The following is a 26,322-nucleotide window of genomic DNA, read 5'->3' as shown; positions in this document are numbered from 1 at the left end:
CTCACAACTTTGTAAGGAAAGCAGTCAGGCATTATTTTTCCCAATTCTTACATGAAGTACAGAGGATCTATAAATTGGATTGATTTGCCCAAGATCACTCAGCCAATAAGTGCTTAGACCAGATTTTCTCAATACCCAATCTAGTCCTTTTTATGCTACATCACAATATTTTGATTACCACTGCCAACTCTTTGACCCCCATTTCACTACTGGGTAAAATGAGGCCAAGAGACAAGTCATGTAAGGTCAAATAAAGCAGTGCCAATTTGGGGATTAGGAGCACCTGACTCGTTCACTAAGTCATCTGCCTCACCACTGGACCATAGCCCATGTTTAATGCTGCCACTCTCCTCATCTAAATGATCAGCCAGTGTTGAGGAGGCAATACACTTCATTGGGTCCAAAATGATATTGTCTCATACCGTCTGCCAGGTTTCTAATAAGCAGTCTGCATCTTTTATTGCCTTTCAGGGAAATTGTAACTATATTCTTCCACCAGACAATTTTCCTTTTCCTTTTTTTCTTCTAGTCTATTTTGATGTCTCTGTCACTATACTCTAATTTCTTTTTCTGCTTATCTAAATGTTTTATGTTAAGTTTAAAAAAAAATACCTTTGCATTGGGCCTGTTAGTGGCATCCATGGGTACAGTTTACAAATACTGGTAACTACAAACGAGTAAACATTGTGCTAATGTATATCAAGTACTTTTAAGCATATTATTTGTTTATAAGTCAATATAAGTAAAATAATGACTTTGAAGCAAGGGGAAGCAGAATTTGTGAGAGCAGGGGTTAGTGATGGAGGTATAGTTCGTAGAAGAGCAAAGCTTTCCTAAAATTTTCCTATCAGAATTTCCAGGGAGGCATGTGTGTTTGTAAAAACATACTCTTTTTATGTTTGCGTATTTTACATATTTATATCAAGAGAAGCTGCAGAATATAAAGGCTGATGGCTAGGGTGGCTACATAGAAAATGGAGCAATTATAGGAAGCATGGATTTTAAGGCTTGATAAATGCCGCTCTGGCATTCAGTCTCTATGCATTCATTCATCCAGTCATTCAACAAATATGTATTTAGTACCTTCTGTGTACCAGGCACTGTTCTGTGTGCTGGAGAGAGAACACTAAACAAGATAGATGAGATCCCTATAGTTGCTGAGCAGAAACAATGGTCTCTGATAAAAAGCTTTTGCTCAGCAAAGGAAACAGTCAATGAAACTAAAAGGCAACCTATGGAATGGAAGAAGGTATTTGCAAATGTATTATCAGATAAAAGGCTCGTATCTAAAATCTATAAAGAACTTATCAAACTCAACACCCAAACGACAAAAAATCTGGTCAAGAAATGGACGGAAGGGGAGTCCCTGGGTGGCTCATCAGTTTAGGGCCTGCCTTCACAGGGCGTGATCTTGGAATTGAGTCTTGGAATTGAGTTCCGGGTCAGGCTCCCTGCATGGAGCCTGCTTCTCCCTCTGCCTGTGTCTCTGCCTTTCTCTCTCTCTCTCTCTCTCTCTCTCTCTCTCTCTCTCTCCCTTTCCTGTGTGTGTCTCTCATGAATAAATAAATAAAATCTTTAAAGAAAAAAAAAGAAATGGACAGAAGATATGAACAGACATTTCTCCAAAGAAGGCATACAAATAACCAACAGACACATGAAAAAATGCTCAACATCACTCGGCATAAGGGAAATACAAATCAAAACCGCAGTGAGATACCACCTCCTGCCTGTCAGAATGGCTAAAATTAACAACTCAGGAAACAACATGTTGGCGAGGCTTTGGAGAAAGGGGAACCCTCATACTGTTGGTGGGAATGCAAGCTGGTGCAGCTACTCTGCAAAACAATATGAAGGTTCCTCAAAAAGTTAAAAATAGAGCAACCTTATGACCCAGCAATTGCATTACTAGGTATTTATCCAAAGGATATAAACATAGTGATCCGAAGGGCACTTACACCCATCTTTACAGCAGCAATGTCCACAATAGCCAAACTATGGAAAGAGCCCAGATGTCCAGCAACAGATAAATGGATAAAGATGTCTTATATATATACAATGGAATACTACTCAGCCATCAGAAAGAATGAAATCTTGCATTTGCAAGATGGTGCTGGAGGGTACTATGCTACGTGAAATAAGTCTGAGAAAGACAAATACCATATAATTCCACTCACAAGTGGAATTTAAGAAACAAAACAGATAAAAGAAAAAAAAGAAACAAAACAGATGAACACAGAAGAAGGGAAGGAAAAATAAAATAAGAAAACAGAGAGGGAGGCAAACCATAAGAGACTCTTAACTATAGGAAATGAACTGAGGGTTGCTGGAGGAAAGTTAGATGGGGAGATAGGGTAACTGGGTGATGGGCATTAAGGACGGTACTTGATGTGATGAGCACTGGACGTTGTATGCAACAGATGAATTACCGACCTCTATCTCTGAAACTAATAATACACTATATGTTAAATAGAATTTAAATTTTTAAAAAAAATTTAAATAATCTCAAAGAATTTCAATTCTGAGAAGAAAATTAGAACAATGTAGAGGACAGTAAGTGAGGGCTGTCCTATATTAGATGGGACAGTTGAGGAAGAGTTCTCTGAAGAGGTGACCTTGGATCATCATTGGTGAAAAGAAGTCAGCCATATAAGAATCTTAGGAGAAAAACTTGGATAAAGCAGCCCTGATTTAGAAACCAGCTCTGTGTGTTTGAAGAACTTTACAAAAGCCTGTGTGACTGGGGCAGAGGAGGGAGTGGGGCAAGAGGACCTCAGACAGATAGGCAGTGTCCTGATCATATAGGCCATGCAAACCGCAGTAAAGAGCTTGGATTGTTTCCTGAATGAAGTATAAGCCTGTTGGACGATTTTAAGTAGCAGAGTGATGTAATCTGATTTATATTGAAATTGTTTTGCCTGCAACTGTGGAAATGGCTTGTAAGTAGGCAAGACTGGGAGCAGAGAGATTAATTAAGAGGCTTTGACAGAAACCTCAGTGGGGATGATAGTAGCATGAGCTAGGGTAATAGCTCAGATTTGAGTTATTTATTGGCAATACTACTGAAAGTAGTTGATGGTGAATTGTAGAGTAAGGAAGAGATACTGAAATAAAGTAATTAAGGGCAACTTCTATGTTTCTGCCCTGTGCCATTACTAACCGTAGGGAGATTAGATCCACAAATTGAAATGGAGAATACTGATTTAAGGTGTGAGGAAGACAGGTAATGAACCTCATTTTATGTGTTCACTTTGAATTAAGTAGGACATTTGGAGCATTTACATCAAAATAGTGGTGAGTACTCATTTGATTTACTTACCATGTGGTCGTCACTTCATACCAATTTATGAATCTAATGCAGAATTGGCTACTGTCTTTTTTTTTCATAAACTTTCCAAGAATAAAGGAGCAGTGGCTATATTTGCTTCCCGAGGCCAACATAGGTTCCTGATACACCTCTCCTAGTTCAGCTCATTGATTGCCCTAATTATAGTTATTTATAAAGCCTGTTGATGCATGTGATTTATTCATTTGAAAATCATGATTGTATTTGGTGTTCACAGGAGAATTTTACATTACACGGCATTCTAATCTCTCAGAAATACATGTTGCTTTCCACCTTTGTGTGGATGACAACGTGAAATCAGGAAACATCACTGCTCGAGATCCTGCCATTATGGGACTCCGAAATATACTCAAGGTTTGCTGTACCCATGACATCACAACAATAAGCATACCTCTCTTGCTGGTGCATGATATGTCAGAGGTAAGCAGATAAAAGAATATCATAATTTTATAAATATATTAACCATCATATTGTGTAATAACAATAATAATAGTAATCCACTTTACATTTTAAAAGCACCTTTTAAAAAACTAATGGCCTTTTTTATCTCATATCTAGTTAATAGTATTGAGTGACATATGATACAAAACAGTGAATAATCCTTAACCATTTATGTTCAGAGAATTATAGCATTATCCTATAGTAGGAAACTAGAAAATCAAAATTAGCTTTAGCTTTGGATAAGGCATGTGCCCCTACTCCTCCCTCTTCTCTCCCTCTTCCTCCACTTTTGTCTTAAGTGGCATTAGATTTATCTCCACATTCATATTTAGCCTACACCAACATTAAAATTAGTTTAGTTTGAAAAAAAAAAAAAAATTAGTTTGCATTCTCTGAGTATGCATTAATAGGCAATAGAAGGAGATACTAGATAACAGGAGGAAGCCAGCCTCATTTTAACATTCTCTCAAGAATGTTCAAGAATGCTTTTTAGATAATAACAAGTGTTGACCCCTACAGTTAAAATATGGCATAATTGTCCATTCATTATGTACTGTGCTTTGTTTTATATTTGGAAAAAAAAAGTCTTCCCATGGCTGTTTGCTTTCTCTCCTGTTTTCCTTCTCATCCACATAAAAACTGGTTAGAGGGGATAAGCTGAAGAAATAATACAAAGACCAAAACCTCAACTTCTAATAGTCTAGAGAAACAAAGATGCCTCAAAACAATGGGTGCAGGCAAGTCCTAGGAGAGCTAGTAGTCCAGCCTGGTGATGAAAGACCCATATAAGCAACTTGGTGCCTGCTGGTTTGGAAGTGGCTTTTTTTTTTTTTTTTAAACAAAATGGCTTAATGAAATTGTGAATGTCGGGAAGTTTGACCACTGATTAGTAAAAGTTATTTCCTGAAATAAAATATATGTATAAATGCTACTTTTTAGAGCAAAACACTTTGTTTCATTAAAAGAGGCCATTTTAAATGCAATAACCTATGTAAATACACATACAAAATCAATTCCAGATAAGATGAGGTAATTTTAAATGATTTACCACTTACAACCTATTTGTATTTTTATCAGACACAGTATTTCAATTAAGAGAATTCTGGATTATCCTATGAAAGCTGCATCAGACTGCCTAATTTCTTGTTCCATTCACGTATGTAGTCTAAGTCATACCTAATATGGTATCAACAGAGATTGACAAACATGATTTGTTTGGGGTTTTATCAACTGTAGCTTTGTAGAGTTTTAGTTCCATCAGGAATGTTTAGCCATTGTTAAGTTATCATCCCTAACTAGTCCATCTATAAAAGTCTCTGGAGAATAACAATGAAAGTTTGTGTTGAATTCCAGCCACAAGGAAACATCCAAACATTTCTGCAGCTGGACTCCTGGTTAACCAGTTTATAAAAATGGTTATATGTAGGTGGGAAACAACCTCAAAAACAGTATTTCCAAAAGTCACTAAGTTTGGATTTACTTCCAGACATCTGATACTACTAGCATTCCCTCTCCCACAATGTTACAAAAGTTACATGTTTTAAATTGGGACAGCCAGCTGCAGGACATTAAGTTTGTTTCCAAAGTGTCCATTTTAATTCACAAAAGTATATTGAGCCATGATCCTCCCATTTGTTGTATTTAAACATCCATTCAGGTCAAGAAGTTTATTCTACAAACTCAGACAACACTGCACAGGATATAGAGTTAATCTTTGTTTTAGGTTTCATGCAAGAGTCCCAAAGCATTTTCAGGTGTTGTTTACTTCCTCTAACAAACAGAATTTCTAGAATCGGTTACGTTTTAGAGTATACACAGTAATGACAATAATGTCTGAAACAGCCCATATTCTGTGATAGGTGGAGCTAAAGAAATTAATCACAGTTTAAAAAAAAAAAAAGGAAAGGAAAAAATAATCTATCAATAACCTATCAGCAAGAAGATAGATCCTGATAATCACTAGTTTACCTCTGTAGATGTTTGTGATCTGAAGAAGCCAAGCTAACCTGGTAGATGTGGAATGAACCTGCAAGCCAAGAATCCTGAGTTGCTGATTTCTTTTTACATATTGCTGTTAACTTGTTGAATAATTTGGGACTTAGAGGTTTTCATTATTATAATTGTGGTTGATGATGTTATTTGTTTTTAAATTTTTATTAGAGTTTGATACACAAATAGAAAAGTATACATAAGCATATAGCTCAAATTTTCATACACTTCACACGCATGTAACCAATACCCAGATCATAGAACAGAACACTACCACCACCCCAGAAGCCACCCTCGTGCTCCCTTCCAGCCACATGAACCACACTCTCTCCATGAGGGTAAATGTATTTTTTCATCTTAGAAAGCTGAAAAAATAGATTATTTAGACTTGTTTTTTGTAGTTTATATAAGTGGGATCATATAGTACATACTCCTGTATCTGGCTTCTTTCACTCAATAATTATGTTGTAAAATTTACCCATATTATTGTCTGTGGATGTAGATTGTTCATTCACATTGTCATATAACTCCATTGTGGCTAGACCACAATTATTTAGCCATTCTACTATTTATGTACATTTGGGTAGTTTCTAGGTTTTGATTATTATGACTTATGTTGCTATGAACATTTCGGTATAGAAATGTTGGCATTTCTGGTAAGTATATACTTAAGGATGGAAATGTTAGGTATCATGATATGCGTACATTTAGCTTTGGTATTTACAATAAAATGGTTTCCCAAAGTGGTTGTACCTAACCCATTGTTTTTGAATGTGAAAAATAAGAAAGCCACACTGTTCCTCACCTTCAGATAATGACTGAGAAACTGATTAATATGAGTATTTCAGGTACCTGAAATACGTCAGAGGCTAAATAGAAAGAATATTCTTTCAGTTTTTCCCATGGGTGCATGAACTCAGGAAATAATTCTGATATCTAATTTTCAAGACATACCAATTAAATCTTAATCACCTCTGCAGTTCAACTTTACCCTTATCAGAAGATTCAAGTTGAGTAGTCAAAGTATGGTAGAAGGTATTGTCTGCAATTATAATCACAATTGACATTTAAAAAAATGTTAATTGCAGTGTAGTTAACATACAGTGTTATTTTAGTTTCAGGTATACAATATAGTCAACACTTCCATACAGCACCCAGTGCTCATCAAGATAAGTGCACTCTTAAATCTCCTTCAGCTAGTTTACCCACACCCCTCCCCTCTATTAACCATCAGTGTGTTCTCTGTGGTTAAGAGTCTGTTTCTTGGTTTGTCTCTCTTTTCCTTCCTTTGTTTATTTGTTTCTCAAATTCCACATATGAGTAAAATCTTTCTCTGGTTTATTTCACTTACCATTATACTCTTTACATCCGTCTGTGTTGTTACAAATGGCAAGATTTCATTCTTCTTATGGTTGAATAATATTCCATTGCATATATATATATATATATATATATATATATATATATATATATATACACACCACTTCTTCTTTATCCATTCATCTTATTGATAGACATTTTGGCTGCTTCCGTAGCTTGACTACTGTAAATAATGCTGCAATAAACATAGAATGTATATATCCTTAGAACTCTTGGTTTTGTATTCTTTGAGTAAATACAGTAGTATGATTAGTGGATCATAGGGTAGATCTATTATTAACTTTTTGAGTTTTTCTGGAACAGAAATCATCATTAGGTCAAAGCTAAGGAAATCTGCATAAACTGTGGATTTTTTAATAATAGGGTTTCAATAGCAATTCTTTCTCTCTTTTTTTGGTTACTAATTTGTTTATTGTACTGCATGTAATGGACCCAGTAGAAAGACGAATCATGTATTCAGGGTTTTATAACTGACAGCAAATAGAGAACCTTTAGTGAGATAATGGAAGTTTGACAGTATTTGATTAAGTTCAATAAAGATACACGGGGTACTTGGAAGATAAGATTCTACAGCTTCCTCTCTCTACTAAGGCTTCTAATTCATCTGGTTCCTTAAATGATAGGGGAGGAGCCATTATTATTATTATTATTATTATTATTTTATTATTTTATTATTTATTATTATTTTATTATAATTATTCCTGACATTATTTGGTTAGAAAACATTTCAAAATGAAGTCATATGATTAAAATATGTTTTCATGCCAGTTGTTAAAATGGAGCCAGTGGGGTGGGGTGGGGGGCTATTTCACTTTACTGTCATCACCAGAACTCCTGTAATGCCACAGTAACTCTACACTGTAGAAAAAAATCCACCATTAGTCTACTATTGCTGTAGATGTATACATCGCTGAAAACCCCAAGTGAATTAGAATTGCTAAGGATTTTCCCTGCTGTTGTTTGATATAGTCTACTCTCTTTATTCTTGATGGGTGCATAGACAGCCTCACTGTTAGTACTATACTAATGTAAAATGTTAATAATAGGGGAAATGGAGCAAGGGAGTGTATGGGAACTCTGTATACCATTGTCACAGTTTTTGTGTAAACCTAAAATTGTTTCAAAATGTAAAGTCTGGTATTTTTTTTTAAGATTTTACTTATTTATTTGACAGAGAGAGTGCAGAAGCAGGGGAAACGGCAGGCAGAGGGAGAGGGAGAAGCAGGCTCCCCGCTGAGTGAGGAGCCTGACATGGGGCTCCATCCAAGGACTCTGGGATCATGACCTAAGCTGAAGGCAGATGCTGAACTGACTGAGTCACCCAGGCACCCCTAAAGTCTAGTTTGTTTGTTTTTTTTTAAGCCATCAGGTTGATACCATTTTGGATCTACTAAAATAGTAAAAATGTTAGATAATATTTCAAATACCATTTAAAAGTTCAAATGCTGGTGAACATGTGAAATTGGGTGGCACATACATTGCTAATGGCTCGTGTAAATTGATATAACCTTTTAGAAAAGAACCTAAATTTTGATCGGAGAAACACAATTGTCATATGGTGTCACTCATACGTGGAATATAAGAAATAGTGAGATGGACCGTAAGGGAAGGGGGGAAACTGAGTAGGGGAAAAATTAGAGAGGAGGACAAACCATGAGAGGCTGCTAACTCTGGGAAACAAAGGGTTGAAGAAAGGGAGGTGGGGCAGTGGATAAGGTAACTGGTTGATGGGCATTAGGAGGGTACACGAGATGGGCACTGGGTATTATACTATATCTTGGCAAATTGAATTTAAATAAAATTTTTTAAAAAGAATCTAAATTTTGTTTCACTGATCTATACAAATAAATAACCCAGAAAATTATTTAGTAAACAAAAAGGTATATATATGATTACATATTTTATATATATTTATATATGCACACATATATATAACTTCATTAATAAATGTAAGAAATATATCAGAAATATGTGTTTATATTTATATTATTTATAAATAATAAAATAATAAATATGCCTAGTAGTACAATTTCTGGTTTGTGGGGTACTTATTATTAAGTTTCTGAGGAACATCCATACTATTTTCCAGAGTGGCTGTATCAGTTTGCATTTCCACCAACAGTGTAATAAGCTTCTCTCTACTAGGTACTTACCCAAAGAATACAAAAATATTAATTTGGAGGGATACATGCACCCTAATGTTTATAGTAGCTTTATCAACAATTACCCAAATTATGGAAAGAAACCAAATGTCCATCAACTCATGAATGGATAAAGAAGAGTGGTCTGTATATACAATGGAATATTACTCAGACATGTTGCCATTTGCAACAACATAGATGGAGCTGGAGAGTATTATTCTAAACAAAATAAGTCAGAGAAAGACAAATACCATATGATCTCAGTCATATGTGGGATTTAATAAAACAAATGAGCAAAGGGGAAAAAAAGAGAGAGGGAGAGGCAAACCAAGAAACAGACTCTTTAACTATGAAAAAAAAAAAACCTAAAAAAAAAAAAAAAAAAACAACCTGATGGTTACCAGAGGGGAGGTGGGTGGGGGGATGGGTGAAATAGGTAATGGAGATTAAGGAAGGCACCTGTGATAAGTACCAGGTGTTATATGGAAGTGTTGAATCACTATATTATATACCTAAAACTTATATTTCACTGTATGTTAACTAACTGGAATTTAAATAAAAACTTAAAAATAGTGTATATATTTTTTTAAATAAATTATGATACATCAATTTTATAAAACAGCAGTTTTTAAATTTGTGTTCTGAAGATCCCCCTATGATCTTAGCTCCTCTTTGGGGCTCAGCAAGATTAAAAATATTTTCTTAACAATACTAAGGCATCATTTGTCTTTTCCATTCTCATCCTTTCATGAGCATCAGTGAGTTTTTCCAGAGGCTTTATACAACAAATTAAATGCAGAGCAGATATGAGAATCCAGATGTCTTCTATTAAACCAGGCATTAATGAAATTTACAGATATGTAAACCGTGGCCACTCTTCTCACTTAAATATTTTTGTTTAGGGAAATATAGTTACTTTCTACTAAAAAAAAAAAAAGTTGAGAAGCCTGGGTGTCTCAGTCGGTTAAGCGCTAGACTCTTGATTTCAGCTCAGGTTATGATCCCAGAGTGGTGAGACAGATTTCCCTGTCCCAACTCTGTACTCAGCGGGGAGTCTTCTCCTCTCCCCCACCCTCTCCCTGCCCCTGCTTGTGCGCATGTGTGTGCTCTCTGTCTCTCTCTATCCATCTCTCTCTCAAATAAATAAATAAATCTTTCTTAAAAATATGTTAATGTGCAGTGGGTTTTTCATTGTCATTTTTAAGTAAAATTTATTATTTTGCATATTGCTGTCCAGTTTTCCCAGTACCATTTGTTGAAGAGACTGTCTTTTTCCCATTGCATATTCTTGCCTCCTTCATTGAAGATGAATTAGCCATATAGTTGTGGCTTCATTTCTGGGTTTTCTATTCTGTTCCATTGATCTATGTGTCTATTTTTGTGCCAACACTATACTGTCTTGATGACTACAGCTTTGTGATATAACTTGAAGTCCAGAATTGTAATGCCTCCAGCTTTGCTTTGCTTTTTTCAAGGTTGCTTTGGCTATTCAGGGTCTTCTGTGGTGCCATACAAATTCTAGGGTTGTTTGGTCTAGCTCTGTTAAAAATGCTGTTGGTATTTTGATAGGGATTGTATTAAATCTGTAGATTGCTTTGGATAGTATAGACATTTTAACAATATTTTTTCTTCCAATCCGTGAACACAAAATGTCTTTCCATTTGTTGTGGTCTTCAATTTCTTTCATCAGTATTTTATAGTTCTCAGAATACAGATCTTTCACCTCTTTGGCTAGGTCTATTCCTACGTATCTTGTGCTTCTTGGTGCAATTGTAAATGGGATTGATTTCTTAATCTCTCTTTCTGCTGCTTCATTATTAGTATTTTTTATATTTTTTATATTTTATATTTTTCTGTTTTAATTTCTACTGTAATAACTATCAAGAGATAAAAATCCACATAGACCAGCTCGTTGGTGCATTAAGAAAGGCAAGTGATAAAAAAAAAAAAAAGAAAGGCAAGTGATGTGATGAGCACTGGGTGTTGTACACAACTGGTAAATTATTGAACACTACATCTGAAACTGATGCAGTATAAGTTGGCTAGTTGAATTAAAAAAAAAAAAGCTCACTAGTGTCCTCATTGATTTTTAAGAGTGTAAAAGACCCTAAGACCCAAAAAGGTAGAGAACCACTCTAATGAAATAATAAGTGTATATTATACTTATGATTATAAAGACTTGCAACATGGAAAAGTAATTCTGGTGATAATGAAAAGTAGAATTTAAAATGGTATAACCACTGATCATAACTATAGAAAATTATAAATGAGTTGGTTATAGTCTGACAATAGCATTCATGTGTGCATTTGATCAGAGACTAGAAAGGAATGTAGAAATGTAGGTTTGGTAGGTGGCTGGGATGGGATGTTTGTTTATTTCTGTTACTTTTATAATAGCATTTATACAATAAAAGAATTTTAATGCATTGTTCAAATATTATACAAGTTAATGGAATTATTCATGCTAAATTGAGAGAAGTTAGAGTTCTTATGTCATTTTATTTGTCTTTAGAATTAATTATCTAGAAAATTTTAAAGGTATGTTTATTTTTAAAATTTTATTTAGGGATCCCTGGGTGGCGCAGCGGTTTAGCGCCTGTCTGTGGCCCAGGGCGCGATCCTGGAGACCCGGGATCAAATCCCACATCGGGCTCCCAGTGCATGGAGCCTGCTCCTCCCTCTGCCTGTGTCTCTGCCTCTCTCTCTCTCTCTCTCTCTCTCTGTGTGACTATCATAAATAAATAAAAATTTAAAAAATTTTTTTAAAAATAAAATTTTATTTACTAGGATAATTAAATTGGTTTGTACTACACAAATGTAGTCCACAGCTATAAGAAGTTATACTGAAGGACCAGAAGAAACCCAGCTAACATTAGCAATAGTTGCTTGAATCTGTCCACAAAGTAGATGGTCAACGTTATAGATAAATTAAGATCTGATTTTTTTTTTTTTACAAAGTTCTGTTAAAAACCTATGATTTGTTTTGATTCTCTTTTTAGGAAATGACTATACCATGGTGCTTAAGGAGAGCAGAACTTGTGTTTAAGTGTGTCAAAGGTGAGCATAACCTTATATTTAACGTGACTTGTATTTATTAGTCCCAACTATTGAAAGTAGAACAACCCAAGAGAAGATTATGAACAATTACCTCTGTCATCTGGTGCCTCAGTTGAAAGTAGTTTAACAAGGCAAATATTTTTTGTTAAAGATTGTATTTATTTATTCACGACAGAGCGAGAGAGAGGCGAGGGAGAGGGGGAAGCAGGCTCCATGCAGGGAGCCCAATGTGGGACTTGATCCTGGGACGCCGGGATCACACCCTGAGTTAAAGGCAGACGCTCAACTGCTGAGCCACCCAGTGATCCCTTTACTTATCTTTCTCCAGTCACAAAATAAACAAATATCTGGCCTTCTTGAAATACAAGTATATTTGGATGTTAATTCTGTTTTGCTCTGATTATAGCTTGCTTTTTCTTAAAAAAAATAAAAAAAAAAATAGAACCACATCTTCAATTAACCTTTAATAACCTGCTTTAGGGATCCCTGGGTGGCGCAGCGGTTTAGCGCCTGCCTTTGGCCCAGGGCGCGATCCTGGAGATCCGGGATCAAATCCCACATCAGGCTCCCGGTGCATGGAGCCTGCTTCTCCCTCTGCCTATGTCTCTGCCTCTCTCTCTCTCTCTCTGTGACTATCATAAATAAATTTTAAAAAAATTAAAAAAAAATAACCTGCTCTAGCTTCATTGTATGGAGACTAAGTAGAGCTTAAGAAAAATGCAAGACATGAAGCACCACAGTGAAAATTCAGTTTATCTCCATAAGGGACTGGTATATTTGAAGACCAGAACTCATAATTCAGCAAAGTGTGTTGTTCTGTTTTAGGTTTCATGATGGAAATGGCTTCATGGGATGGAGGCATATCCAGGACAGTACAGTTTCTGGTACCACAGGTATGTTATCTGAACAGACCTCTCCCCTGTTTAATCTCTGTTATAATATTGCACCCACATACAGCTAGGCACACTGTCCTTAAACTCAATATAACATAATAAAATGGTAACAGCTTTCTGTATTAAGGGGAAAAGTGGATGCCATAAAGGCATTTAGTTTATTGTCAAAGATGTCAGCATCTACCACTCAAGGGCTCTTTTATTTAACCCCAAAACCAAATGTCATTCATCTTTTTAAATTTGTTTATTTATTTTTCTCCTTTATTTCTTTTTTTGTTTTTATTGAAGTTCACTTTGCCAACATATAGTGTAGCACCCAGTGCTCATCCCTCCTCAGTATCCATCACCCAGTTACCCCAACCCCTCACCCACCTCCCCTTCCACAATCCTTTCTTTGTTTCCCAAAGTTTGGAGTCTCTTGTGGTTGGTCTCCCTCTCTAATATTTCACAGTCAGTTCCCCTCCTTTCCCTTATAATCCCTTTCACCATTTCTTATATTCCACATATGAGTCATTCATCTTTTATTTTTTCCCTACATTTATGTTCTTCTAGATCTTGAAGAATTCATTTAAAAGGGCATTAGCAGAAAATGATTCTGTATTCCATATAGAGCTTAGCAAAATTAGTGATGCTTTTATTACTGATTATACTATCTAGGGATTTTTCTGTTAATTAAACTTACTATTTGATGTAAATAATATAGGGTCTCAGAAGAAAAACACCCCTTGCCCATAACCAAGCAATTGCTTTGAAAGAGAATTTTCATATACCATTCTTCATATCAAGGACAAGTTCATGTTTTAAATCACTGTAAAATTTTAAAAATCAATGATGATTTAACAGGTGTGAACTTTTTTTTTTTTTTTTTACTCCTTACAGAGTATTTCTGAAGAAATGTTTTATCAACTTAGTAACATGCTCCCCCAGATCTTCCGAGTATCATCAACACTTACTCTGACGTCTAAGCACTAAATCCTTAGAGACTGACACACTGGCAGAAGAAGACTGTCAAACTTTCCAGGAACTTGAGCTGTGCTTGGATTCTGTCAAGCAAAAGAAGCCCAGAAAGAGAACTTGTAATTCAGGCCACAAATTGAGTCATGATGTATGTCTGTAAAACCTTCCAAAAATTCATATACTATATAGTCTAGTGATCAGCCTTTTACTCGTACATTTATTCTTAAATTTTCTTTTTGAAAAAAATCTTTTTTTCTCCTGTTATGCACTATCTGTGAGTATTAGTAAGTTAAAACGTCCTACACATCATAGCTGGACACTTGATATAGGAGACTGTTAATTGCATTTTCATGGAGACAGTTGACTTTTCCAAAAGGTCTGAATCATATCAAGTATGAGACTTAATTAACCATAAAAATAAAATATTTCTTTTACCTTATTTGCCAAGCAAAAATTAAAAGGCACTGAAGTATACATTGCAAGTCTGGATTTCTTCTGAAAAATCTTTGTAGAGACACAAGCATATGAGACAAATGTGCTTATTCTTTTAAATTCTCCTGTTTCAAAGGCTTGTTTTTAGTGTACTCTTTCTAAGGTTTTATAACTCAGGGAAAAAAAGAGGAAAGGATTTTGAATTCTTTACCTTTGTCTCATCTTCTTTATATGAACTTGCCCTTGTTTATTTAATAACATTTCATGGGCTGGGAAAATAGTATGCTTATTTGTAAGCCCAATGGAAAGTTAGTCCAAACCAGCACCTGGCAGGATTTTAGTGCTTATCAACATTATTACAATCAGACAACAAAAATCATTTTTATTTCTCCATCCTGCATCCTGCATTCTCAACTTCCTTAACCATTCTTCTTCCTACATTCCATTGCTGATAACTATGTCTCCATTTCTTTCTCTGTTTCCTCTCCTTTTTCATCATGTTTCCTGCTTTCTCAGATAATGCATATCACTTATTTCTCCCATCTATAACACATTTGCTATGAACACAGACATTTACAAAAGCAATAGTTTCATCATATCCATGTTGTAACTGGCCAGTGAAATGAAATGGAGGACCTTTGACATCATGACGAGGTGGTATGTCTTGATTCCAAGAAACAAAAAGCACTCTTGTTAGTATAACTAAATACCTAAATGTAGTAATTTACAGAAACTCTTTTGACACACAGAATGCTTTTCCATAACCCAAAATGTGTCTTGATTTTCTACTCAAGGAAATGACTGTCCAAGTAACAAGAGTAAGAACACCCACTCCACAAAAAAAAAAAAAAAAAAAAAAGAACACCCACTCCAGACTGTGTCCATTACACAATAACACCTTCCACATGCCTTCCACCAGGGAACCTGGTGATCCACCTGCTGATCCCACCCAGAAGAAGTTAGGCATTCTGCTGTTGCAGTGAGAAATTGTTTTCCAGGCACCACTATTATCTTTGAGACTGATTCTAATACAAAGCAAGGTAGACAGAGGTGGAAAACAGGTGTGTTAGATCAGTATCAAAGACTACGTTAGATTTTAATGTGAAAAGGTCAAGTTGGAGGTGAGTGTAGTCATATTAATAAAAGGTGTTCAAGGGAACCCTGGGTGGCACAGCGGTATAGCGCCTGCCTTTGGCCCGGGGCGCGATCCTGGAGACCCGGGATCGAATCCCACGTCGGGCTCCAGGTGCATGGAGCCTGCTTCTCCCTCTGCCTGTGTCTCTGCCTCTCTCTCTCTCTCTATCATAAATAAATAAAAATTAAAAAATAAAAATAAAAAAAATAAAAGGTGTTCAAAAAGAGGAACTGAGAATCTTTCCATAGAAGTCCTGTAACTAAGTGGACAGCCAACAGCCAGGGGCACAGCCAGAGGTCAGGGGGTAGGAGTTAAGGGTTCACTCCTGGAAACTTGGTGAATGCTGCTGCCCCATCCTTCCTTTTTCACTATATGATGTAGTGGCTTTCACTCCAGGGCAATTAGAAATACTGTTTGGCCCATGAAATCAAGAGAAATGTATTAAATGTCCCTTTTTTCACATGCTACTCTATTATGAGATATACAGAAGTTAAAATTGGAAAAATGTGTATGATGTTATATACCACTGATATAAAGACATAAGAAAGCCTCAGTTAATAACAAATATATAGTTCAGAGCACTAATTATATGTATTTAAGTGTGAGGATCTATTTTAGTGAAGCAGTGAATGAGGAAGTCTGGAATTTTGTGTTTGAACTAGAAAAGCTGAGATCATGACCTTTCTCTAAGTTCTAGAGGGCTTCATGGAGTGGAGTGGTTTGAGGCACTTCATGAGTGATATGAAGAAGGTACATCAACAGGCTGAGAATGGAAGGGGCATTCCAGGTCTAAGATACAGATAGGAACAGAAATCAAAGGGAAGCACTGGTAAATGGCCAATAAGTTGAGAGAAGCTGACCGCAAAAGCCTTTCAGGAGTGGAGTGGAGCTCAAATATTGGTGAGGCGTGTACCAGTGAGCATGAGGTTATTTGAGTGAACAATTAAGTGTTCTGAAGAGAAATGACAATATAGTCCTCAAGGCCTTAAAAATAAGCTTTGGAAATCACGCAGGGGCGTCGAGACTGTCTCCATTTTGTACTGCCCTGGCCTCCCCTTCCCTGATACTTGTTCTCAAAGCACAAAACCAAGCAAAGCTATAGCCTTGCCATTGATCAAGAAATGTGGCACCAGCTGTTCTCAGCATGACAATGTGGCCGGAATGGGAGAAATGCATGAAAAAGAATTTCCACAGAAACACAACTTAGTTTGCCTGGGAGTTGGCAGATCTCTTACTGGCATGGTACCACACATCATTTGTGCCACTTCGGTGAGATGCTGGCTCATTCTCAAAAGAAACAAAAAATGTTCCACAAAGGAAAGATGAACACATGGAAACATTCCTGTTCTAGAGGCCCTAAGGAAAATCAGTAGAGCCATGCCAAAAGAAGACAAAACTCAGCAGAGCCTTGGCTGTTTCTCAGTCTAGTTGAAATTGGACTGCTTTGCTCAAAAGGAGTTACAGCAGTGTGAACAATCATTATCACACTTAGGAAATAAAAAATGTTTTACAATACCTGTTTACCAAAAGGACCATGTATTCAGAACCCTTTGATCAATGGTTTTCTGCCCTTTAACCATCAAAGACCCTTTCTATTATCTTACCCCATATTTTTCTGAAATGTTTTGAAAACTTTTATCTAGCAAACAATTGAATTGTTTTGAAAACTTTAGCAAACAATTGAAGTAATCTTTTTTGTTGCTGTTGTTAAAAACCTATCTCTGGAGCTGAGCCACATTAGTAGTGAGCAATACATAGTGTTCCCACATGGATTGTCATTGTAAAATTCCCATACATGGGGCACCTGGGCAGCTCACTGGTTGAGCATCTGCCTTTGGCTCAGGTCGCGGTCCCGGGGTGTTGTGCCCAAGATTGCGAATTCGAGAAACCACCGAGGAGCCGACACCGATGCAAACACATGAACCTGGGTCCAAGTATACCCGACACAGCGGAGCAGGGACTTGGACCCCCGAGGTGGGTTTCAGCTTAGTTTTAAGGGCTGGTCTAGGGGACCTCCAGAAGGGGGTGGAGCAATTTCTCAAGTTCTGTTTACATTCTGATATGGGGTCTTCTTTTTTTTTTTAATTTTTTTTTTTAATTTTTATTTATTTGTGATACTCACAGAGAGAGAGAGAGAATGAGGCAGAGACACAGGCAGAGGGAGAAGCAGGCTCCATGCACCGGGAGCCCGACGTGGGATTCGATCCCAGGTCTCCAGGATCGCGCCCTGGGCCAAAGGCAGGCGCCAAACCGCTGCGCCACCCAGGGATCCCTGATATAGGGTTTTCAAGCGCATTGAGCTCTGTTCTTATTCTAATAGGGACTTCCTGCCCTTGGCTTGGGCTCTGTTCTTATTCTAATACGGGGCTTTCTAGGACGTTAAGCTGTAAACTGTTTTCTTCCTGTAACTGAAGTAATGTAAATTTCAGCTCTTATTCACAGGGGCCCCGGGATGGCTGTACTTGTGCTAATGGTAAACTTGAGGTGGAACTGGAACGGCCTTGATTTTGCTTGGCCTCCACAGGGGTCCTGAGATCAAGTCCCACATCAGGCTCCCCACTGGGAGCCTGCTTCTCCCTCTGCTTATGTCTCTGCCTCTCTGTCTCTCATGAATAAATAAAATCTTTTTAAAAATTCCCATACATAGTTTTTACACATAGAATACATAGAAATATTGTGTAATTCCAGGCAAATTCACAAAAACAGACTTGCTGTTTTATTTAACCTGAAAGGTCTCATCCCAGTGCAATGTATTTTGGAAACTTTTTTTTTAAGATTTTATTTATTTAATCATGAGAGACAGAGAGAGAGAGAGAGAGAGGCAGAGACACAGGCAGAGGGAGAAGCAGGCTCCATGCAGGGAGCCTGACGTGGGACTGGATCCCTGGCCTCCAGGATCACGCCCTGGGCCGAAGGCGGAGCTAAACCGCTGAGCCACCTCGGCTGCCCTAGAAAACTTTTTTTAAATAGTTCGGTAACATCTCCAAGAACCACTAATTCCAGGAACCCCAAATTGGGAACCACAACTTGAGACAGAAATACGTACGTGAGAGTACATTACAAAGGGAGGAGAGAGATAAGGAAAACATGAGTGGCAGATTGACCCTAGAATCCTATTCAATAAACACCAAGTGTTTACTGAGCTTCTTCTACACCACACAAAGGCATGGTGCTTAGCAAGAGTCAGCCTCTAGAAGGCCATACAAGGGACTTGAGGAACTATTTGATTAAGAAGGTTTGGCAAGCTTTTCTGTGACCTGTGATGCTATGACCAAGATAAAATCCCAGGTAAAGCAGGTGAAGGGATAAGTAGTCTCCTGAGAATACCTACAGGACTAATAATATGGGTTTGTGATCTCCTGTTTGATATACACAGCTATAAGTATTGCAGTGAGATCCAGATCTCTTTTTCCATTATTTTCCTGATATATCCAAATCCAACATTTGGCTGAATTTCATGCCATATATAGTCAATTCTCATTAATCATAGACTCTATGATTTCATCTACTTGCTCAAATTTATGATTCTAAAATTTAAAAAGGCATTTACTAAAGCACACAATTATCTACAAAAGCACTGGTTTTTATCAAATCCAAGTTGTATGACTGTTGTAACTGGCCCACAGAATGAAATGGAGGACTTTTGTCAGCACTTTGGTATCACTCGGATTGAAAATTTTAAGACATGAACCTTGCCAGCTGAGATGGGAAAGGTAACACTCTGCCTTCAAGTGTCAGCTCTCATAGTGTAAACAAAGTGTCCGTTTCGTGGTCTCTTTAATGTCATGTTTTTCATACCTTTATGCTTTTCTTTTTTGTCACCTTTATGCTTTTTGTTGTGATTTTGCTGTTAGATGGTCCCTGAGTGCAGTGTTGAAGTGCTGTCTAGTGTTCCTGAGCATAAGAAGGTTATGACGTGGGATCCCTGGGTGGCGCAGCGGTTTGGCGCCTGCCTTTGGCCCAGGGCGTGATCCTGGAGACCCGGGATCGAATCCCACATCGGGCTCCCGGTGCATGGAGCCTGCTTCTCCCTCTGCCTATGTCTCTGCCTCTCTCTCTCTCTCTCTGTGACTATCATAAATAAATAAAAAAAAAATTTGAAAAAAAAAAAAAAAAAAAGAAGGTTATGACGTGCCTGCCTAGTGGAGGAAATGTGTTTGTTAGAGAAGCTTTGTCCAGATGTGAGTTATAGTGCTGTTGGTTGTGAATTCATTGTTAATGAGGCAACAATCTTTATCAAATAAGATGTATTTAAAAAAACACACATTTGAAAATGTTATGTATGGATTAGCTCACAAAAATATAGTGAGAGGTTTGCAGGAACCTCACCCCGTGGTTCCTCTAGGAGCAATGGCTCAATATTTCATCCTTCATGTCCACAGCACTAGAATCAACTGTGTGTCTTCTCTCACAGGCCAGAGCACATCAAGAGCTACCTGTGATTATCTTTGGCACAAGAGGAATAAGACATAGAACATATTACCAGAGAAACAAATCCTTTCTGGAGATATTTAGGAATTAAGCAGAAATTATTGACATAGGTTAGCTATGACATCTGTGGGAGGAGAATGTATTTGTGGGTCTTTTCCTCCAAGGCTGTTTCATTCTCTCCTGCTTTCTAACCTTTTTATTTCCTTCTTTATAATGAAGTCCTAACTCCTTCTTATCAGTAAATCTGTATTCAAAACTACTCAGGATAATAGTATGGCATCAGAGATGGAGAGCACAGTCCCTTGAATTAAATGAACCAGGTTCAAGTGCCACCTCCCTGATTGATGCTGTGGCTTGTCACATTGGGCATATTACTTAACACCCCTAAGCATGTTCCCTTGCCTGTAAGCTAGGAAAAATTAATAATAGTATCTACCTCATTGAGTAGTTGGAAGGATTATGTAAGAAAGTGCACACTACCTGGCATATAGTCATTCTATAAATATTTGCTGCTATTATCCTTCCTTCATGCCTTCCTGTCTCCCCTTCCTTCCTTCCTGTCTGACCTTTCTCCTCCTTTCCTTCCTTCCTTTCACTAGATAGATAGTAGGGATACTAAGTCACTTAAAACATGTCCTCAAGGAGTTTACAGCCTTACTGAGCTGAGAGGGCAACATGTGTAACTCACAGTACTAGTCAGCATATAATAAGGGTATACAGTCCGTGCAAAAGAAAGTGTACACAGAGTGCTGTGGAAGTCAAAATAGAAACATGAGCAATGCATTGAGCCAAGAGGGATGTTGAGCCTCTTGAGACCTGCTTAGCCCTGCCTTTCTCTGGATTGAGTGAGTATCCTCTGGGAGCCCTTGTTATTCTCAATAGGTCAGGCACAAATCCTCTTGGCAGGGAGACAGAATGCCACCTGTGTGCCAGTGGCAGCAACAACTTCAGAAACAAAGGACAGGGCAGGTTAAAATGTGAGGAGGAAGTCACAAGGTAGGTGAGTAACCCCATATTTGAGTGGAACAGGAAGGACTATTCTTATCAGGTGAATCTAGATTTTAGACATAACAGTAGTATGAAGTAGTTATAAAAGTTAGTCTCCTAGCCCTGTAGCAGCAATATAGAATTTGATTCTTCTCTTATGACTCTCTTGTCAGCTGATCAAAAGTTTCCTATCTTACAGGTGACTGAGGTCAGAGGATTAAGTGCTGGCAAAGGATTAAAAGCTAGACAGGTATAGGGAAGAAGTCCTGCAGATGAGAGCAGAGGATTATAATTCAGATAACTAGCCTATTTGATGCCCTTTGTGCATGTGGCAGCAGTGAAGGGGGGGGGTGTTAATAAGTACAACTCTTTATTTTAAAAATCATCTTGGATATCAGAATAACAAACCAGTCTAAAATTTAGTGGCTGGAACAGTAAGCATTTATTATTCATGACTCTATGGGTCACCTCTATAGTTCTGGTCTTACCTGGGCTCATTAACAAGCAAGTCTCCAGACTTCCTTTAGTAGGTCAGATAGGCAGTTCTGAGGAACTTGGCTGGGCTCTCTTCCAATGTTTGAGTGTTGGTTGGCTGTAGGCTGGAATAGAGTGACCTCAGCTGGAACAACTGGACTCTAGGAGGATAGTCCAGAATTTTTCACATAGCAGTAGCAGAGTTAGAAAAGAGAGAGTGGAATCATGCACTGAGTCTTGAGGCCTAGACTCAGAGCTGATACACCAACACTTCCACCACATTCTGTTGGTTAAAGAAAGTCACAAAGCCAGCCCCTACTTGTGGTGAGGTAGTAGACAGCACATTTTGATGAGAAGGGCTACAGAAGTCACATTGTAAAGAGCATGGATGCAGGATGGGGAGAAGAACTGGAGATAACGTTTGCTATTAATGTGTCACTCCTTAGCCATAACCACTTTCTTGATGTTATTTTTCATTCTTATGGGTTTATCTATAGTTTTGATGCATACCTATATAGTGTAGCCGTATCTATACAGTGTAGCTGTGAAATACGTCCTATTGAAATGTGCCAAAGTATCATAGTGAGAGCTTTATTTTCTACATGTCATTCAACAACTTGCTTTTTTAAAATCCAACATCATGTTTTTGAGATTTAATCATGTTGACACAGAGCTAGTTTATGCATTTTAGCTGCTATATTATTTTTGAATGCTCTAAATTATATGCTTGCAGCCCAGGTTATTTATTCATTCTCCTATCGATGGACAATGTGAAGTTATTTGTACATTTGTACCACTTTGTATTGTGCTGTAGTAGCCATATTCTTACACAGGTATTATTATCCATGTGCTCTAGTTTCTCCAGAGTATATATCTATGAATGGAACTGCTGGATTATAGAGTATTGACATCCTCAAATTTGATAGTTCCAAATATTACTCCAAAGTAGTTGTACCAAATTCCGCTTCTACTGGCAGTATGTGAACACCCCCGTCTCTCCAAATCCCATGTAATCGAGGCAAGAATTTTCAGAAATTTTAATTTTTCCTATTTTGATATGTATGAAATAGCATCTCATTGCTCTTTTGCTTTACATTTCTGTGGTTACTGGTGATGAGGAATAGCATGGCACATTTGTTGACTCTTTAAATTTTTCCTGAGTTGCAGTTGCCTGTGTGAATCCTTTGTGTATTTTTTCTGTTGGGCTTTTTGTCGTTTTCATTTTTTTCATACAATCTTTTTACGATCTGCACACTAAACCTTTATAATTTATTCTTATACATCTTTTTTCCCAGTTTATAGGTTTTTTTTTTACTTTTTATTATATTTTATATTTTCACAGAGTTTTCCATTTTAATGTGATGAATTTATCACTCTGAGATGTGAGTAGGAAAGCAAAACTAAACCTATATCTAGGCTCTTCCTGGTAAAACTGCAGGATACACCAAATGAAGATAAAAATCTTAACAATAGTTTAATTTTTAAAATAAAAACCAAACAAAAGTGATTTGAACTATAATTTCAAAAAGAGCAGACTTCTCAGTAGCAATAACAGATGCCAGAAAATGACCAGTGTCAGAAAAAATAACTCCCAACTAAAAGTTTTATACCCAACTAAATTATCATTCAAGCCATACATCTACATAAACACGTTTAAGTCCAAAAAGGAAGTTTCAACTAGCAGAACTGCCTAAAAGATCTTCTCAAGGAAATTACTTTACTTCAGAAAGGATACTTATTTTCAAGGGAAGGGAGAATCTTTCAAATTGAGAACATAGCGTTTGTTCATATAAAACAGACGGCCAAGAGAAATTTGGCCAGGTAATCAAAAATATTTAGTTATTTATGGATTTTCTGAACTACGTTGAGAGTTTAGCCATGGAGCACCACACATGGTACACGGTCTCTGTTAAATGTTTGCTAGTGTCCTTTTGTTGGTACATCCATCCACCTTAGTTAAGTCAAGACATCGTTTCCCTCATCAGAATTGCTCCATCTCTAAACCTTTCTCCTTTTTTTTAATACTTTATTTATTCACGAGAGACACACACAGATAAAGAGAGAGGCAGAGACACAAGCAGAGGGAGAAGCAGGCTCCATGCAGGTAGCCTGACGTGGGACTCAATCCTAGGTCTCCAGGATCATGCCCTGGGCTGAAGGTGGTGCTAAACCACTGAGCCACCTGGGCTGCCCTAAACCTTTATTTCATATTTTCCACCTATGCTACATTCTAAGTCAATGCCTTTTAACTGTTATCTTTTCACTGTTTCTCTTACATTTGTTTGTAACTTATTCTTTCTTTCAATTTCATTTAACTTCATTGCCAAGGACCACATGTTTTTTGTATAGAAGTTCTACATTATTTTCATTTATAAAAATTCTTGTAAATCTGTCTGGTATTTTTTGTAGTGTCTTATTCTTTTCTTATGTTTTATATTCTATGATTTTAATCATTTGAGATATATTTATTATATGCTTATCAGACCATTCAATTATTATTATTATTATTATTTTGGTAGAACATTTAAATTCTCTCTTAGCAAATTTCAATTATATAATACAGAGTTATCAACTATACTCACCATATTTTACATTAGATCCATAGATTTTATGTATCTTATAGATGGAGGTTTGTATCATTTTACCAACTTCTCCCTATTTTCCCTACTTCCCAGAGTTAGACTACCAGAGTTTGCCTTTTTTAAAGATTCTACAGATAAGCAATGCCATGCAGTATTTGTCTTTCTTTTTCCATCTTATTTCACATAGCATAATGCCTTCAATTCTATTCATGTTGTGAATTGACAGGATTTTCTTCTTTCTCATAGCTGAATTAGGTGTGTGTGTGTGTGTGTGTGTGTGTTTATACACACACATACATCTTTATTAATCTGTTAATAGACATTTAGGTTGTTTCCATATCTTGGCTATTGTGAATAATGCTTCAATGAACATGGGAATGCAGATAACTCTTCAATCTCCTGTTTTCATTTACTTTGGATGGATAACCAGAGTGATATTGCTAGATCCTATGATAGTTCTATTTTTAATTTTTGAGGAAACTTTCATCCTCTTTCCCAGTGGGAAGGAGCATGAAGTGGATATACCAGTTTACATTTCCACTAACAGTACACAGGATTCCCTTTTCTCTACATCTTCACCAGGGTGTGTTATCCCTTGACTTTTTCTCCCTTTTATTGAGATTTAATTGATATATAATACTGCAACATAATGATTTGATATACATATATATTGTGAAATGGTTACCATAAGTTTAGTTGATATCCATAACCTCACAGTGACAAGTATTTTTTCTTATGATGAGAACTTTTAAAGATCTATTCTCTTAGCAACTTTCAAATATAAAATACAGTATTGTTAACAATAGCAACCATGCTCTGTTTTATAGTCTCAAACTTACTTATCTTGTAACTACAAGTTTATACCTTTTAACCACCTTCACCCATTTCCCTCCCCAACATTCTCACCTCTGACAACTATCAACTTGTTCTCTGTTTCCTTGAGTTATTTTTTGCATATGTAAGTGAGATCACACAGTACTCGTCTTTTCCTGTCCAACTTATTTCACTTAACATAATGTTGTCTCAAATGGCAGGATCTCCTTTTTATGGCTGAATGCTATTTCATTATACACACATACATATATACACATCACATTTTCTTGATCTGTTCTGTCAATGGACACTTATGTTGTTTTCATGTATGTGCTATTATAAATAATGCTACAATGAACATAGCGGTGCAAATACCTCTTCAAGAGAGTGATTTCATTTCCTTCAGATATATACCCAGAAATGTAATTGCTAGATCATATCATAGCTCTATCAACTTTTTGAAGAAGCTCCAAATTGTTTTCCATAGTGGCTGCCCAATGTACCACCAACACTCCACAAGGTTTCCTTTTCTCTGCAGCCTCACCAATACTTTAGTTATCTCTTGTCTTTTTGACAATAGCCATTCAAACAAGTCTGAGGTGATATCTCCTTGTGGTTTTGATTTGCATTTCCCTGACAATTGGTGATATTAGCCACCTTTTCATGTACCTGTTGGCTATTTGTATGTCTTCTTGGGAAAAGTCCTATATAGTCCCTGTCCATATTTAATCAGGTTGTTTGTTTTATTTTTTTTCCTTTGAGTTGTATGAGTTCTTCACATATTTTGGATATTTACCCCTTATCAGATTCATGATTTGCAAATATTTTTTCCTATTCCACAGGTTACCTTGATGGTTTCCTTTGCTGTGCGGAAGATTTTTATTTTGATTAAGTTCCACTTCTTTATTTTCGCCTTTGTTGTCTTTCTTTTGTTGGCAACCCACCAAAAAAAATCATTGCCAAGACCAATGCAAAGAAATCATGTTTTCTTCTAGAGATTTTATGGTTTTAGATGTCATGTTCAAGTCTTTAATCCATTTTGAGTAGATTTTTGTGTATAGTGTAAGATAGTGGTCCAGTTTTCCCAACATCATATACTAAAGGACTATCCTTGCCTCATTGCCTATTTTTGGCTCTGTGTCATAAATTAATTGACCATATAAGTGTGGGTTTATTTCTCTGCTCTCTTCTGTTCTATTGATCTATGTTTTTATGCCAATACCATACTATTTTGATTACAATAGCTTTGTAGTATAGTTTGAAATCA

At 36.8% G+C, this 26,322-nt stretch overlaps 1 protein-coding gene across 6 annotated transcripts in view; it reads left to right on the top strand.

Moving 5' to 3' along the window:
• C27H12orf4 (chromosome 27 C12orf4 homolog) overlaps window positions 1-14,677 on the top strand; it is a 46,532-nt gene extending 31,855 nt beyond the window's left edge. For 5 of the 6 annotated variants that reach the window (XM_038576519.1, XM_038576516.1, XM_038576517.1 and 2 more), the window contains 4 exons: window positions 3,561-3,763; window positions 12,294-12,351; window positions 13,177-13,244; window positions 14,124-14,677. In XM_038576519.1, coding sequence (XP_038432447.1) covers window positions 3,561-3,763; window positions 12,294-12,351; window positions 13,177-13,244; window positions 14,124-14,216 — 422 coding nt within the window. In that variant the 3' untranslated portion in view covers window positions 14,217-14,677. Of the gene's footprint in view, window positions 1-3,560; window positions 3,764-4,861; window positions 4,941-12,293; window positions 12,352-13,176; window positions 13,245-14,123 lie in introns of those variants that run through there. The other variant, XR_005379755.1, reaches the window with a different exon arrangement.
• Window positions 14,678-26,322: the final 11,645 nt, after the last annotated feature.

Source organism: Canis lupus, chromosome 27 (assembly GCF_011100685.1).
Source record: "Canis lupus familiaris isolate Mischka breed German Shepherd chromosome 27, alternate assembly UU_Cfam_GSD_1.0, whole genome shotgun sequence".
Lineage (NCBI taxonomy): Eukaryota > Metazoa > Chordata > Mammalia > Carnivora > Canidae > Canis > Canis lupus.
The sequence above is the reverse complement of the archived record's forward strand: the minus strand, read 5'-3'. Positions and strand labels throughout refer to the sequence as shown.